Source organism: Aegilops tauschii, chromosome 3 (genome assembly GCF_002575655.3).
Source record: "Aegilops tauschii subsp. strangulata cultivar AL8/78 chromosome 3, Aet v6.0, whole genome shotgun sequence".
NCBI classification, from domain to species: domain Eukaryota; kingdom Viridiplantae; phylum Streptophyta; class Magnoliopsida; order Poales; family Poaceae; genus Aegilops; species Aegilops tauschii.
Window position 1 is genome coordinate 603,189,055 of NC_053037.3, and position 18,372 is coordinate 603,207,426.

The 18,372-nt window shown below is 42.4% G+C and overlaps 1 protein-coding gene and 1 long non-coding RNA gene across 2 annotated transcripts; one reads left to right on the forward strand and one right to left on the reverse strand.

Moving 5' to 3' along the window:
• The first annotated feature begins 927 nt into the window (after positions 1-927).
• LOC109770826 (cysteine-rich receptor-like protein kinase 10) lies at positions 928-13,092 on the forward strand. The gene is made up of 7 exons (XM_073511271.1): positions 928-1,795; positions 11,215-11,325; positions 11,452-11,633; positions 11,905-12,115; positions 12,193-12,430; positions 12,552-12,702; positions 12,793-13,092. Exons 1-7 carry the CDS (start codon positions 928-930, stop codon positions 13,090-13,092), a joined length of 2,061 nt encoding a protein of 686 aa, XP_073367372.1.
• Positions 9,755-10,503, reverse strand: LOC123497460 (uncharacterized). Its single transcript, XR_006671197.2, has 3 exons — positions 10,306-10,503; positions 10,094-10,214; positions 9,755-9,883 (listed from the first exon to the last, which is right to left on the reverse strand). It is a non-coding gene; the product is annotated as an uncharacterized lncRNA (long non-coding RNA).
• Positions 13,093-18,372: the final 5,280 nt, after the last annotated feature.

The window sequence follows — 18,372 nt, forward strand, 5'->3', positions numbered from 1 at the left end:
GGTTGTCCTGTGCATCCAGTCTAGCACGGGACCAATTTCATTGGCAACTTGCACGCTGCACTGCAGCAGCTTGACTAGCAAGCCTGTACAACATTCAGTGTTGCATGCGCATGTCTACAGTTCAATGGGTGCAAGGTTGAAATAATAATGGCACCGTACTTGATAGCAAAAGAAGATATAACATCTTATTTAATAGGATTGATTGACTACTCATATCAACAAGGAATTTCTGCATTTTCGGGTTCACAAGGAATCTCAAAGTAAAGCATGTTTTGCTTGAGTAATTTGAGAATAGGTGACCGACCCAAAAGTTGATACCCTGTCTGCACAAGCAAGGACAAAGTGTGCAGCAGCTGACGCCTCGCCCTGCGCCACTGAGGGTGCCGTGCCGTGAGCTGTGAGCTGCTACCGGGATGCCTTTTTTTTAGTTCTACTGAACTTGTCTCATGAGTTATGAAAAGTTGAGCGAAAAAATGGAGCAAATCTGTCTCGAGCACCAACGGCTTATGAGACAACATATCAGACACAACTTAATCCCGCAAAACACAACTTAAACCCGGTATACACCGACGGATGCCATGAGATACCGGCGTCGGTGTTATCGTCATCATCCATCATGTCCACAACCTTGTGATTCCAACTCCGCTGGCTACGAAACGCAAGACCGCAATGCAACCAAAGTCTTTCCTAATTTGGTCTCGGTCTTTACAGGTTTGGTCTCGGTCTTTCCGGGTTTGGTCTTCGGTCTTCACACCACTCAAACGCCGGTCAGTCAAGCATGAAGTCTTTAGTCTCTCTCGCCGGCTAACTAAATAAAGACATCCCACCACATCACCATGAATATGATGTTGATATATAGGAGTAACTCGGTGTTGCATTATTTTCCTGCTTCTCCTGCTTCTGCCACTGCCCGGCGTAAGCTAATCGATGGACATGGTTATCGTTCCCATCCTTCTCCTGCTGCTCCTGCCCTTCGTTGGTGCCCAATGGCTAGTGTGCGGTGACAGCGGCAACTATACATCAAACAGCACCTACCAAGCCAACCTCATGCTCCTCTCGTCTACCCTCCCCAACAAGGCCGTGTCCAACACCAGCGTCTTCGCCACCGCCACCGTGGGCCATGCTCCGGACATCATCTATGCCCTTACGCTCTGCCACGGGGACATCACCGACGCCTCTGACTGCGAGAGCTGCGTCGCTGCCGCCTTCAAAGATGCGCAGCTGAGCTGCCCGTACAATAAGGAAGTCAGCACGTACTACGATTACTGCATGCTCAGGTTCTCCAACCATAATTTTCTCCTTGCCAACAGTACCGAAGATCAGATGAAGTGGATCAACCTCCGGAACACCCTGAACTTCACGACAGGTGGCGACTCCATCACGCACTTGTTGTTCATGCTTCTGAACAGCACGGCCCAAGCGGCTGCAAACAGCTCCAGGAGGTTCACCACCTCGCGCTTAGGCGTCAACATCGTCCCAACGGTGTACTGCTTTATGCAGTGCACGCCCGACCTCACGCCCCACGACTGCGCGGCTTGCTTACAGGTTGTTTTGAAGCATACGCTCAAGTTCCTAGATGGAGCGCAAGGTGGTCGAATTCTCGGGACACGGTGTAGCATGAGGTACGAGCTATACCACTTCTACGAAGGGGTCCCCATGCTTGCAATTCCGGTGGTCAACGGCACTACGCCAGCGCCCACGCCCGCTACCAGTACCAGGTACCCACATTCCCAGTCGCATCCACCAGCTGCGGCGCCTCTCCGGGAGGCGCAGACGGCTGTTCAAGAACAACAGGGTATGTAAACTTCTCACCCTTTCCAGGACATACTTAATTGGACATGCCAACACTGCTTCTATTTGATTATAATTGATTCAGAAAAATTGTGGAGAAACTTTTTTTAAATGATGGAATTCCCTCGGACTTTACGTCGAGATGCATGCAGCCAGTAAAAATAACTTATCTGTACTGATATATACACTCCCTCCACTCCAAATATTTGTCATGGTTTTAGTTCAAATTTGAACTTAAACCATGGCAACTACGCCCTCCGTTTCTAAATATAAGTCTTTTTAGAGATTTCAATAGAGACTTCATACGGATGCATACAGACATAGTTTAGAGTGGAGATTCACTCAATTTGCTCTGTATGTAGTCCGCATTGAAATATCTTAAAAGACTTCTATTTAAGAATAGAGGGAGTACTTTGAAACGGAGGGAGTATAATCTATACTAAATTCTCTTTCATGGCAGCTGATTTAATCTTGCACATGATGGTAATCTCCACTTATAAAACTAGCTTATTAGATCTTTACTAGTAAAATGCCCGTGCGTTGCCACGGGCTTTTGAAAAAAAGATAAGGTACTACTCACTGAATTAATATTACCGAGAACAATGTCGTCTAAGCTAACTCACATCTTTTTTTTTGACAGTCGGCTAACACACATCATATTATCAAACACAATAATCTTAGAGCACATACAGCCGGTCCCCTCAAATCTGCGGACACGCCCGATCATTGACCGAACAGGAGAGAGAAGGAAAATGGCAACCCAACCCGACCCCTTATATCATCCCCGGTCTAGGCTATCCGCAAACTCTCATATTGACACCAAACATGGGGAGTATATGAGGCTCATAGACGTGCATGGTCGATCCGCCATGTAGGATGTGGCCCACCATGGACTACCTTTTCTTTCTTTTCTTTCTCTCTCTTCATCTCCATCAAGCACATGCACGTCACCGGATATATAAGGGACAAAATGAGGAGTATGATTGCATGAACGGACAAATAGAGGCTCAAAACGGACACTGACTGGGCGCTTCCGTGGACTTTTAGGGTGCACGGATTTGCTAAATCCGGCTATAGATGCTCCTATTGACAACTCAAACAGTCATGTTTTTTTAGTTGGAATGGGTTTTGTTTTATTCATTCATTTCACGATCCGAGACCAAAAACATCACGAATACGATCTGATATGTACCTGGCCCAAGTTTCACATAACTTATTTGCACAATCCTCTTTAGTTAGCCAAAGAGAAGCTCCATTAGTCAAGCATCTCACCCATGCCACCCTGAAACTCCTCTCTTGATCGCATGCACTCCTTTACCTCCTCAGCAATAGGCCATAGATTGATCTATCAATTTCCGAGCTTCTTAATTTAGCCGCCACTCTTTTTGAGTCTGCTCCAAGATAAGCTTTGCCACGTCCAATTCACGTGCAAGCTGAGCTGCCCATCGTATACACCGGACGACATTCCATTATGGAAATCTGGTAGAGAGGTGAACATCTACAAGGCTATAAATCAAAACGAACAAATCAACTATTCATAGATACCAAATTTAAGAAGCTCGCAAAATGTTACTGCTATAAAACTGTATAGTGCTACCCATCTTCATGTTGTTCCCTCCGTTCGTTCAAATTGAAAATAAGTAGAAGAAAATGAAAAAAAAGAAAAAGAAAAAAAGATTACAAAATACTCCCTCCCTTCCTAAATATAAGTCTTTTTGGAGATTTCACTATATACTACATACAGAGCAAAATGAGCGAACATATACTCTAAAAGGCGTCTATATACATCCGAATCTAGTCTCTATAGTGGAATCTTTAAAAGGAATTATATTTAGGAACAGAGGTAGTACATGTCTCGTGCAGTCAGGAACTTCAGATTTTGAATAAGCTTATGCTTGTACTCATCTTCCAGTACTATATCATGAGCCAAAGTAACTAAACATCCTCCATCACCTCTTGCAAATCTCAGAACCTCCAATCCTTGATGCACTAAACTGACTTTCACCACAACCAGTTCTTTCCCTCATCGTCCCGCTCGAATGAAAAGGAGACTGAAAAGAAAGCGATATGAGTATATCAAGGAATCAGATGAGGGCTATTGACAATCCATAAATCCCATGAGTCCTACTGGTGGTATACATGAATAACCAAATGCCATTTACAATTCTCCTGAAGGTGGGTAAATAGAATGTTTAACCAAAGCACATCTTACAACCACATATTAGAGGTTCGATATCTTTCAGGCCAATTGCAAAAAATGGTGAACACTCTGACTACACTAAGAGAATGGATGCGATGTGATGTGAAACATATACTGACATTGCATCATGTAAAGGGTTAGTGGTGGTACAGATTATTTGTTGTTATTAGCAAATCCTTTTCGAGACCATGGATGACTAACACGATGTTGCAATCAATTTGTAATTAAAGAGACCAAAAGTTATTTTTTTTAACCAGAAAGTCCTTGCGCTGGAGTTCAGACAAACCCCTCAATAACATGACCAAATTTGTTTTGACTCTGTTTATCACATATCAAGTACGAACCAGCAAACATACAGACTTGTGAAGCTGATAAGAAATCATGAAAGTTATTTGAACTTGAAACTAAAAGTCCAACAGAGGAGCGAGAACTAACCTTGTTATCATTTCTCTGAAGTCTGAACCTCGCCTAGTTCTTGGTCCAATGTGAGTATGCTTCAGAGATAATGATTTCTTATGTAACATGCGCTTTCACATCTGAAAGAGCTACAGAATATGCTGACAGACCGTGCACTTCATAAATCAAGCACATAAAATTTATTTCTGTCGTCAATATGGAAGATTAAACGTTAGTTCAAATTGAATAATACATCAGAATTGTCATTTCTGACTTTTCATCCATCACTGAATAAAAAAGGGTCAATGTCCACTGACCATGCAGATGTGCTGACCATGGGATCTTTAGGCTGACGTAGATTGGAAATCAAAGCTACAAAATGACTAACGCAGCGTTTGGATGTAGATATTGAGGCCCAGATTTCGACATTGGCATTTGGTTGCTCGAATATCGCTGTTTGGTTGTGCTTGACATTGAGTCATGGAATCGAGGCTCAATATCAAGTCGTTCCCTCTTTCACATGCACTCCCTCCTGACCAATTCGGAGGCCCTGACCTTGGTTTTCACTGATATTCGCCAATCGCTCCAGCCCGCGACTCCTTCGCCCTCACCCCTTCGCTGCGCAGCCATCAAAATGGCACAGTAGCCCGCTGCCCGCATCGCCGCGAGCGTCACGACGGTGCTGGACTCCGCCACTGACCCGAGCTCGAAGACTGCAGGGTTCGACTCCTGCTCCGACCAAACCACCGCCACCTCATGAGGCCGGCAGCGACTACCCAGGTCTCCGCACCACCCCATCTAGCCCGGCGGCTGTTACCTGGGTCTCCGTGCCTCCCGCTCCCTTTAATGGCTGCTGGCTCGGGGCCGCTCCGGCAAGGCACAGCGGACGCCCGTCGCTGGTGTCTGTCGCTGTGTGCGTGGAGTCCGTCGTTGTGTGCCTGAGTCCGGTCCTGTGTGCGTTTGCCCTCTGTGCGCATCCCCTACTTTGATTGCAGGTGCACGAAGCTGAGTTGTTGCAAGCACGACCAATAGCTGTATTTATCTTCCATCCCTCACGAGCATGCTTCCCTTTTTCTGGTCAAAAGATACTTGTATGAAAGTTCATACTTGTACATGTGCAATTCAACGCTTGATCATCCAAACAAGATTTGGAATTGTTTTTTCTCTTGGATTCCATTAGCCAAATATATGAGCATCCAAACACTGGAATTGGCATTGAAACTCAATATCAATATCTTGGATATTTGGCATTGGAACCAATTCAATGCCAAGCCCTTCAATGTCAACATCCAAACAGAGCGTAAGCAAGTTAGGGATACAACAGAAATACTCCAAAAAGCGATGAAAAACAAATCTGAAGCAACTCACAACCCCATGAATTCGTATTCTCAGTGAGCAAGTGAGTGATGCTGCCACGGCAGTCTAGCACCGAGGGACAATGGTGGCAACCGCCTTCCCATCCAGTGAAGTGTCGAACCCGGAATCTTCAGCTCCTCCTCAACCCTTAGAAATGCTTCTCAGTGAAGTGCATAAAATGATGTATAGAATGATAAAAATATCAATTAATAATAGGCGTCAAGAGCATCAATTTTGCAAAGCTGATACCCTCAAACTTTCTAAGGATTGAAATCTACAAATATTCCTTCAAGTCAAATAAACCGGTATATTAAATTTTCTCATGGATAGCTATGTAATCAGCATTAGAGTAAATAATTTTCTATGTTGAGCTTCGAAATCGTCTCCTATATTGAAAGCCTGGATAGTGCAACGTTAAAATGGAATAGCCTAAGAGATACTCCCTCCGTCCCAAAATAAATGCCTTGCCATTTGACCGAACTTCTCTAAACCTTGTACTTGTTATCTATGTTCACTAATTGCCTCATCAGTTGTATTGTATCCTTCTGGAAAATAATAAAACTTTGGTGTGGTTAAATGTCTGAATAGAAAAGGCCTGCACAAGAGGACACCATATTAAAAAAGAAATAATATGTGATACCAACAATCTATTACATCTAAGAATAAATATTATATCTTGCCTAAGAATACAATAATTGCAGGTTACCCATACATGCTGCCCCTCATTTTATAAATTTCTTTTTGTTGCCTCTCAATTATTTATACAAGTAAAATAACCATAAGGTACACACCAATGGAAAAAGAATACAAAATCAGATATTCTAAACTAAAGAGAGGAGACAATTTCTTTATAATTTCGAGGTAGATCATATTATATGTAATTTTCTAACCAAACAGATCTTCAAAAATAATGCTAATGATTTGAAGAGTAAAAATATGGAACAGTAGATTTTATTTAATTTAGGTACCACTGAGGAATCAAAAGAATTTTTAGAGCACTCTACTGTGAATAACCAAGCATGATGTCTGATAACAAATAATGGGCCGAGCTGCATTTCAGGCCCTTGTCTACCAAGTAGAAAAACCATGGAAAAGCACATAAATATATATAATAGGAATAGTAATCAGATGCTCAAAAACTATAACATGAACATATCAGTGCTAAACCAAATTATCTATACACAACCATAGAAACTAAAAGAACCATCTAACAGAACCATGGAAGGCTTAGGTTGCATGTCCTCAACTGAAATGGGTGAGTTCTGGGCATCCTTCTAAGCTAATCTGTTTAACATAGCTCATTAGCTCATGATCAATACTTCATGCATTTACCAAGCCTGCTAATGCTTTTTTGAAGTTGACGTCCCTATTTAAAATTCAAATATCAATTTGCACCAATAAAATATTTCTTGAAGAGTAGGTGCACACGACAAACTGTAGACACGAAATATTCATTGCATGAAGCAAAAGTAGATGAGCTACCTGTAGATGCAAGGAAATAATGACAAACCGCAACCAGTTCTCCTATCAGTATGTAACTATGTGCCATTAATCTCAATATACCTCACTCTTGGGCGAAGTCAAGATCCATTCTAGATCAGTGCAAGAATCTTCAATACTACACCTTCCATAAAATACAGGAACTTGTCCATATTTTACTGCGTCTCCCAATAGCAGCAACATCATAATCTTCTGCCGCTTGCTCCCTTCTTCTAGTTTCAGCAAGAAAAAATTATTCAGTAAACTGAAATTGAAAAAGTTTTGGGAAGTAGGTCGGCTCGGTGTGAAGCAATGGTTTTAGGTAACTGTCTCTGGTTCAAACTTTGCCAATGGGTGTGTATCGTCAACCATATTTCTACCTTCCAGTAAGCACAAAAGATAATTATTCCAAAACTACCTAAGTGAACATCGTTTTCTGCATATATCGAGAAATAAAGATAAATTCCTATAACTACTGGCTTGTTCCTGCAGGATAAAGAAAATGTTTTTTTCCGGTATTTTACCTTGGCAGACATCAAGGGCATTCAGTGATCAACACCATTCTTAAATATGTCTCCACCGAAGTAATCATCGCATGCCCTGTTGGTAAAACATGAAAAAAAATCTTATTTATCTGAATTCTCATAGTTCTGCTGTTACAGATTTAAATACACAAATTTGATGACAAAGCATATTGGAGAGCAGGAAACAACTATAGGTTTCTGAAGTTAGAAAAAAAATCAGTGCTTAAATGGCATATAGGCTTCAGATCAGATCATTTTTTTTACAAAATTGTCCTGTCGTGCACACGCAATATTATGCATCTAATCCTAGGCATTTAAGTAACCAAATTTCTGTGAATAATCTGTGGACACATATTTATCTATTCTGAGCCAACTTCTTTGGATTCCTAACTTGTACAGCTGAATCAAACTCACTGAATCAAGCGGATGCTATGAGCTGCAAGGCTAAAGAGAATATGTTACAACTATTCATACTACAGTCAAAAAAAATTGCACACATGATAAATTTTTACATTCACCGGTGAGGAAAGGACATCAAAAGCTGCTACTATATATTGGGTTAAGTGGACGGAACAAAAATCACAAATCTATACCAAAATAATTTGTATATAGCCATAAAACAAAATCCATTGCAAGAAGATGCTACGTACATGCCTTGACCTACAGCAGCAACAGCAGCCAAACACCAACAGAGAGCACCTTCAATGAGCAGACTAAGCAGCGTGTGGCGAGGGGAAGTGGCGCCACTTGACCACCATACAACACTCATCATCAGGTCAATGTCCACACTACCCAAGCCTCAAACTCTATGTTCATCTCTTCTGTCAATCTGTTGAGTTGAATTGATGCTCTTGGTTAGTGAGAGACAAGATCCATGGAGGTAGATTGGGTACAGGGGTTAGAACTTGGTCTCGAACTTGGTGTCAGCACGATGTGGGCGCAGCCAGGGCGTAAACCATCAACAACCATATTCCTTGTGCTGAAAACATAGTCATGTACCCTTGTAAATACAATCATAATAAACCTGCTCTAATGTCGGTCACTACCCGTCTCAATTCCCCTAAATCGAGGTTGCAACTTGCAACTTCAAGAATCATTCTAATAAAATCATACCGCGAGTGTTTTGCCATCAGGGGCGATGTCCCTCTCATGGAAGCACCACCTGTCAACTCCAAGCTTCTTCATGAACTCGAATTGAGATATCACTGAAACAGAAATCGAAGCATAAGTTGTTGATTCCAGCCATGGACCTAAGACACAAGATCAGGTAATTCCCATACTTCTTCTCTTAGCCATGGCCAGGGAATTTGTGCCATCCTCCCAAGGCCAGTTCTTTGTAGGTGCACCAAAAGGATCTCCTCCAGTACCCCGAAACATATGCCAGAATGCCACACTGAACCGCAACCTAACCTGCAGCACAAAACAAATATATAATCCTAGTGCAGCACATAATGTACAAGTAAATTAAAAGGATATATAGCAAAAAGGCATAGTTATGCAAATCACACTTACATTTTCTTTACAAGAATCACTTCCTCCGCGTTATACCAATTGTAAGAAAGCATCCTCTTCCTGGTTGGACCATTCAGTACATTTTTTGAAGGACAAATGTTAAACTGGAAGGAACCTTTTAACAACAATTAATCTGTTAGTTCAAGTTCAATGGCCTCACCTCATAGTTGATCTTGGTAAAGCCCAGGAAGAACTCGCCCTCCCAATCATCTGAAGAGGCATTGCCGCACTTGGCGTCGATGTCGGCTCAGCAGGTTACCTGTGCGGCAATATGCAAGGAGCAACCAAATCAGAACCATGATCGTGTTAAGTTCATAGATCAAATCATGGGCATCATTCAGAGCAGAAAAATACCACAAAGTTAGCAATCCCCCGCTCACTGCAGCAGACAGACCACAAAGAAGGAAAATAAGAAGTTGGGCCAGAACACCTGCATCACGAAATCGGTCACCAAGAACAGCACACACTGCTCACTGGATCGATGGGCTCCGGGTGTTGTCTATCCTCTACCTGGTCTCCCATCGTCCTCTGGATTCTGCTCCACCATCTCGATCGTCTCCCTTGGCGCCGAATTCTACACACCTCCCATCCTTCTCCTCCTCCCATGTGCTCCAGAGTACCCAATCTGCATGTGATTTAGACAGACTAAAAATTAGGTTCACGTTCTTGCGACAAACTAAAAAGTACAGTACATAGTTCATCATCCAGATTGTTCAGAGACATAGTAAAAATAAAAATACAACAATGAATACTTGTGTTGAATCTGGAGGTTGAGAGAGGGGGTGGAGGAGGGAGTCGGATCTGGGGGTTGAGAGAGGGGGTGGCCATGAGTCACCTGCACAAACGGAGGCAGCCATGAGTCATCCCCAACACTGCATCGTCCGTCCACGCGCTGAACATAGGGAGCAGCATCTCCATGGCCTTCCTTGTTGTGCACAAGCAGAGATGAGTCGGGCCTGCACACAACAGCACGCACGCACACATCAAATCGAGAAGAAGAAGAAGAAGAAGAAGAAGAAGAAGAAGAAGAGAAGGGGATGCACTCACGCATCAAATGCTGTTCTTGGAGGGGATCCTGCTGGCTTGACCTGCCGTTGGAAGGAGGGGCTAGGGTTTCGGGCGGCGGTTGAGGTCGGACGCGGCGGCTAGGTCCTCTGCTGCTCGCTGGAGGCCAACCATGGTGGCGGCGCGAAACGGGGCTCCTCTGCAGCGACCGGAGATGAGACGAGATGGGGGAGGAAGAACGCGGGCTATGGAGTGAGGGAGAAGGTGGGGGCGGGGTCGGCACCGGGAGTGAGGGAGGAGATGGGGGCGGGCGGCGCCGGGATCGTGGAGGAGATGGGGGCGGGCGGCGCCGGGATCGGGGAGGAGATGGGGGCGGGCGGCACCGGGAGCCAGGGAGGAGGTTGGGGGTTGGAGGCATCGATCGTAGGGTTTTTTGGCACGGTTTTTTTTCGGGTGGGTTGCGAGTTAACGGAGGTGGGAGGATGACAAAAAACTAGAGGTGGGAGGATGACGAAAATAAACCAGCGAAAATAAACCGCGTAGACTATTCACCAACTACTCCATTAGGAGTAGAGATGATAAGTAGCTTCTTAAATACGTGCAAGCACTATTTACACATGTACTAGTAGGCCAGTGCTTAGAACAGATGAATAAAAATAAATAGTAGAAGAACTATGTTTTCAAAAACTAAGCTAAGTGAATCAAAGAGAAAACGAGGTTCATTGACAAGGGGGTAAACCGCTAGAATCGGAACGGTTCAAAGGTCACTGAGAAATTGGTGAAATTTCCTTTGTCAAATATATGGCCGGCCCATGTTTAATTTGTCAAGCTGATTTTTCATTATTGTCTAGCACTTGGGAAAAAGAAAAATATATTTACTCTACCACTAAATGAATCCGTGTTTATTTATATATGAGAACTATACATGAATTAGTCTTCTTTTTTCCTTAGGACACAACTCACGCAAGAGGGTGTTGTGGATTATTGCTGGGGTGGCTCCACTACTGTCAATACTTCTATGCGTTATCTGTTCCGTTGTATGGACGAGAAGAAGAAGACAAGGTTTGTTCTAATGATGGTTCATTCACGACAATGTTCCTCGAAAAACTGAAAATTATTAATGTAGCCAGCCAGGTTAAGTTTCAGTCCCAGATTAATGATGTATATTTGTATGTTCTCTCAATTTAGGAAAGGTAAACTTAAACGACCAGGCTGCCACCAATAGACCGGAAGAAAATGAACTGGTCTGGAGATTGGAGGAGAAGAGTTCAGAGTTCACTCTCTTTGACTTTTCTGAGATATTGCATGCTACACATAACTTCTCCAAGGAAAATCTACTTGGACAAGGTGGCTTTGGCCCTGTCTACAAGGTAAATGCATTGTCTTGAAAAGATTCAATCCTAAGTTCATTCAAATAAAAATAAATAACTATTAGCTCAAATAAATCTAGCATTAGCTGGCCATTAACCAATACATTCATGCGTGTCCACTGAAATTACATAGTACTTTGCAGAAATTAAAATTAAGAAAATCTTGATAACTTGTTTATTTTGTCTTATTTTGGAATGGATGACTTGTAATCCTTATTTTGTCATTTAAATAAAAAATGATGCCCCCAATTTTGTTTGTACATATTTACAGGGCCAATTACCAGATGGAATGCAAATCGCTGTCAAAAGGCTTGCCTCACATTCAGGACAAGGTTTTACAGAATTCAAAAATGAAGTTGAACTTATTGCAAAATTACAACACAATAATCTCGTCAAGCTCTTGGGATGCTGCATTCAGGGAGAGGAAAAACTGTTGGTGTATGAGTATTTGCCAAATAAGAGCTTGGACTTCTTTATATTTGGTATGTACAGTGTAGTTTTTAACCATATTTTGGATTGTGGTCCATCCATGCTATAAAATGCACTCTCTAATGTGCAGAAAGAAACAGGACAGCCTTTATTGATTGGAACAAAAGACGTGTGATAATCGAAGGGATAGCCCAAGGTCTTCTCTATCTCCACAAGCACTCTCGGCTACGCATCATACACAGAGACCTTAAGGCCAGCAACATTCTCTTGGACCAGGATATGAATCCTAAAATTTCTGATTTTGGCCTAGCAAAAATATTCAGCTCCAATGATACTCAGGGAAGCACAAAGAGGGTAGTTGGAACATAGTAAGCATATTTCTTAATTACAAATTACAACATAAGTAATGCCTACAATACCATTAATTAGTTCACGAACCGAATCGTATATTTTGACATAATATTTTCTTGTGCATCCAACTCATTTCAGTGGTTATATGTCTCCGGAGTATGCCTCTGAAGGCATTTACTCAATCAAATCAGATGTGTTCAGCTTTGGTGTGTTACTTCTTGAGATCCTTAGCGGAAAAAGAAATTCTGGTTTCTATCAGTATGGAGACTTTCTTAACCTTCTTGGATATGTGAGTGTATAGGCATGGTATTCTTGTATTGGACTTATAACTTTAATCATGTATATTCATATAATGAAGATACTTTCTCGCTTTTTGCAGTCATGGCAACTATGGGAAGGAGGAACATGGATTGAGCTTCTAGATGCATCAATTGCAAAGGAGATCTGTACATCAGATGCTAGGAGGTACATTAACATCGCACTGATGTGTGTACAAGAGAGTGCAGATGATCGACCCACCATGTCAGATGTTGTTGCAATGTTAAACAGCGAGAGTGGTATTCTTCCAGAACCAAATCATCCAGGATACTTCAACCTAAGGGTATCTAAGACACATGAATTTTTTGTTCCATGTAGTAACAATGATGTAACCATCACTGAGGAGCCACATGGCAGATAGTTGATCACTTCATTTCAGTTGTTGATGAAAAAGCACACAATCATACCAGTGCACGAGTTGTACACTAAAACCACACTAAACTTTTGGTGTTAATTATTGTACCTACTGATGTACAAACATTTTTACATTAATTAATGCTTAAATAAGCCTAAAATAGGCAGACATACCAAGTGAATAAAGTTACATTACTACAGAACATCACATCATGTAGGGGAAAAACCCTGCATTGCACACAATACACTCGCATGTCTCTAAGTCTAGTGTGACTTGCTCCTCCACACCGTCACTTACCCGTTTTCCCAATGCCATTGTCAACCTCACCGATCCTGTCTCTTGCTTCACCCCCACCCGGTCCTCCTCACCTTCTTACTCCGCCCAGCGAGCCCGCCGGGTCTTCCTCCTCAGCGGCACCGCTGCTCATTAGTTGGGTTTGGGAGAACAATTACAATGGTTGTCGTGCCGTAACTTCCGCCGAACGAGCAAGGCATCAGGAGGACCCAAACTCAACAACGTCACCACTTCCACCTCACAGGCCTCCAGCGGCAAGATTCACCATGACCTTAGCACGCGTGGGTGGCCAATGGTTAAAGCACAATCAGAGAGGGTGGCCACCGCCGATCTCGTCGCCACACACGGTGAGCTATCGCGTGGTACCAGCCTTCGTGCCGATGAATAGTCTTGCTCATTGTGTTTGTTCTTGTGCATGATGATGTTGATCCAATACTTTAGGGTTATTTCATGATTATGTTTGTGCCGATATATTATTATGGATATTTTATTGTTCAACAAATTACAATTGTGTCAGTAATTAGGAGTTACTTGAGTACTTTGATGCCATTGTTTAGGAAGTTGGATATATTATTTAAATCATGTATTGATATCATGTTGTCTATTCAGTAGCGGAGCAAAGATTTCACCAAACCCCGGGCCAAAATGTATTTTTGAAACATGGGAAAACAAGTAATTTATTTTCAAAACACATATGACATTCCAAAATATATTACATGTGGAAACATACAAAATGAAGCTCAATGCTTAATAAATCTAGAATTTAATCCTAATTCTTAACAATCTAACAAAAAGATAAAGCATGACAAAGCTACAAATAATACAAGTATACAAAAGAGTACAAAATCAATTGTTTACTTCATTTTCTATTTCTACAACATAAACCAAAATTGATAACAAATGCATCAATTTGAATTCAGCAATGCATATATGGAAGGACTTATAATGAATACATACATATTGTTTTCAGTTTTGTTTCTTCATACAACAATAATGCAAAGATACATACTCTCAGCCTCTCCCAATCTCTCTCGGGTAAGAAAATTACCCAACGACAGCAATCTCCTCAATGTGGCTGGTTAGCCTTGTCTAGCAGAGTAGGAGCAGAAGTGGTAGGTCATTGCGGGAGAGACGCCGGAGCAGCCGAGCAGGGCCGGCATGGTGGCACGTACCAGGAAATGCACGGCGGCCGCGGCACGGGCCCGGGAGAAAGAGGAACGAAGGCGAGCAGCCAAACATGGGGACGCGTGGGAGGGTTCCCGGCTGCGCACTAATTAGCATGAGGTGTTGCTCGCCTCCTGTCCGTAGATGTGTGTGTGTGTGTGCTGCCGGCCGTCAGGTTTTTCTTAGTCTAAAAAACAAAACTAATGGCAGTCAGCACGCACGCATCTGGATTGGTGTCTGGATCCTCCTATTTAACGACCTTCATTCCACATCACCCTCCGCTCCTCACGCAAGCATTTCTGGGCCGGCCCATGTCTGGAGGCGAGCGGCCCCTGTTTTTTCAAAAAAGATTGCATTTTTCTCTATTTTTTGTTTTTCTCCTTAAAAATAAATGGGTATTTCAAAAAGTGCCTAATTGCAGAAAAATGCGAAATTTGAAAGAAAAATGTTTGAGAAATCATTATATAATTGTGAATCCATATAATGTTTATGATTTTGAAAAAAAATATGTTCAAAATTTCTAAAAAATAGGTTTGCATATGCACAAAATAATCATGAAAAAATGTTAAGAAATTAAAATAATGTTCATGAAATCAAAAAGTGTGTGCAGATTTCGAAAATTGTTACCAAACTTGAAAAGAAGTTCATCGATTCAGAAATAATGGTTGATTGAAAAATGTTGATGGATTCGGAAATGTTCATGCATTTCAAAAAATGATTTTACTAAAATTTAAAATTTATGTGTGAATTGCAAAAGGTGACCTCATAATTCAGAATTTTAAAGAATGTTCGTGAGTTTGTGAAAGATGTTCGTGATTCTTTTTGCTAATTTTTAGAAAAATGTTCATGAATTTGAAAAATGTTCATGATTTCAAAACAAAATGTTTACGAATTCCAAAATATTCATGATTTCAAAAAAACTATTCATGATTTAAAATAGTGGTTGCAAATTCAAAAAATGTTCATGCTTTCCAGAAATATTCACGAATTTGAAAGATGTTCGCAAAATCAAAAGGAAAAAGGAAAGAAAGAAAGAAAAATAATACATAAAACGGAATGGAAAAGGAAAAATGAACATGAAAAAAGCAAAAAAGATAATAGATAATAATAATAAAATAATAAAGCACAAAAGAAAAAGTCAAAAACGAAGAAGTGAAAGCGGGATGGGGAAAAACCGAGTAATTGACAAAAAACTACCACATTTCACGTTAGCGTCCCACAGAACTACCACTTTTTGAAAACTGACCAAAAACTCCAGTTTAGCGCTGATTTCGTGACAAAAAGCTACCACATCGCGTTGATGACCGTTTCAAGCGTTTTAAACATCTTTCTGACAGATCTGGCCCACCTGTCAGGACGGAGGCCGCGCTAACGGCTAACGGCGCTCGCCTGCCGCCCGTTAGCCGCGCGCGTCGATCTGGCCCGGGCGGACCAGGACCTGGCCGACCGGCTCGCTCCTCGTCCTACCACCTCACTCCCCCCCCCCCCCCCGAGCTCACTCGCTCGCTCTGCTCCTCTGCTCTCCACTGCTCCTCTTCTTCTTCTCGAACTCCGGCGACGCCGCGACCATGCCGTCGTGGCCCAACAGCAACGAGACCTCTGACGATGACGAGTACATGAGTGAGTTCAGTAGCATGCAGATGGAGTATTTTGTAAGTCAGCTCAATCTCTCCTCTCCTCTCCTCTGCTAGGGTTAGGGTTAGGGTTTGAAGAAGGATAGGGATTTCTCCATTTAAGTTCATGTATGCGAGCTGTAGTTGATATATATATGTGTTTCCTGCTGTAGCAAACTCCAGACACTGTGATAGATCCAAGCTTTTCTGGGCTTGTGACTGAATCTGACCGTAGGTGCATCCTGCACAGGGAGAGGGCTGGCAAATTTGTGGCATTTGAAGGCACTGACACTGGCAGGAGATTCGTAGGATGTGCAACTGAGGTAATGAACCAAGTTGTCATGGCTGTGATTGATTCATTTTGTGCTTTTCTGAATAATGCTGCTACTTTTCTCATTTTTGCTTAATTATAAGAGCAGTGCTCTGTCTAAATTATGTACTTATAGCAAATAGCAGCAAAGAGCAATGGAACCAAGAGCTAGTGTAGTGTAGCTACATATATGAGTACTGTTTATGATTTGTTATTGTGAATATGTTTGATAATGAAGAATAAAGCTCACTTCAAATTTAACTGAATTTTCAGGATGGTGTGAACTGTGGTGTTTTAGAGTGGGTAGATGCCCCTTGGCCTGTAATTTTGCAAAGGTGCTTAACCAAGCTCTGGGATATGTATCATGAAGAGAACCTTGGTAGAGTCCAAGACAAAGAGGCTCATGAGATATAGGTTGAGAAACTGAAGAAGGAGCTGGATTCTCTTGGCAATCAGTACAGTCAGCTTGTGGATGATGTATCCAAGCTGTTTGATTACCAGGATGGGCAGAAATCCCATGACAGGAATTACACAAGCCAGGCAATCAATGAACTTAAGGAGAAGAAGCATCAGCTTGAGGAGCAGGCAAAGATTGAGATTCAAATGGAGAAGCTTAAGCTCAAGAAAGAACAGAGGTGCATCCTGCAGAGTCAAGCTGATATCATTCAAAACACCAGGAAAGCCATGAAGGAGATACAAGTTGAGAGAGACCTCCTTAAAGAAGAGAAGAAGAAACTGGAGCATATCATTGCTGAGCTCTTGAAGGCAGGTCATGGGTGCAAAGAAAAGCTAGACAAGATCAAAGAAGTTGTCATGGAGGAGTGAAGTGGTACCTAGGGTTGGTAAGTGAATATGAGGCCTATATATAACTGGCCTAGTACTAGAATCTGATGCAGATATGCATCTTAGTATTAATATGAACTCCCTATTAACTGCTTATGGTTTCAGATCATTTTGGTTGTGTTGTTGGGTGTTGTAATGCCCCTGATCTGTAATGCTCTAAGATAATCCTATTTGTAATGCCCCCTGAACCATATTATCCAGATGTTGTTATATCTACATCTGCAATTTGTTGCTGCTAGGTAGTTGTTGCTAATACTTACACTTGAATCTAGTAACACCAAACAACACTGAAACTGAAAATGAAAATGAAACTGAAACTTGCATTACATAGGAGGTAGCATAGATAACACATATTGTCTGAGGATGCAACATAGATAGCATTACATAGATAGATAGCACCAAATAGTCTGAGGATAACTGAAACTAGCCAACACTGAATAAGACTGACGAAACTAAATGTGAAACTAAATAGTTTCACATCCAGTTTCAGTTAGGCGCCTGCCCTGCTAAACGGCCTGAGCGTCGTACCTCCTGCTTCACTTCGGTGGGAGGATTTGGCAGCATCTGCCCTTGCTGTTCTTCTTCATCGATGAAGATGATGGGAGGAGGGCGGCGGCGAGCCTGCAGTGCTGGTGGTGCGATGATCTGGATGTCGTCGTCCTCGTCTTGGTGCTTGTTTGCGTTTGCTTCAGCCGTAGATTGTGCTCGAGCGACGTAGTGGTGGTCTGCCCACCGCTGCCTCTGCCCAGCATCGGCAGAGCCCGCCTCTTTCATTGCCCATAGCAGTATATCTATGGGCAGGATCCCCTTACCTCGGTTTCCATATTGCTGGTCCATGCGTTGCTTCTCCTCACTCGTTGCCTTCTTTCTCACTTCTTCTGCTCCATCCACCAGCTCTTGAACGCTGGTGTACCTTGTGGCGACCTTCATGTAGTCCATGAAGAGGTCGTCGCCGCCGCGCGCTAAACCATAAAGCATGGCAACCCATCCCTTGCCAGTTGGGAATGGGTTGAGCCATGGGTCCGAAGAAGAGGAAGAAGCAGCCATGGTTGGAGCAGGAAG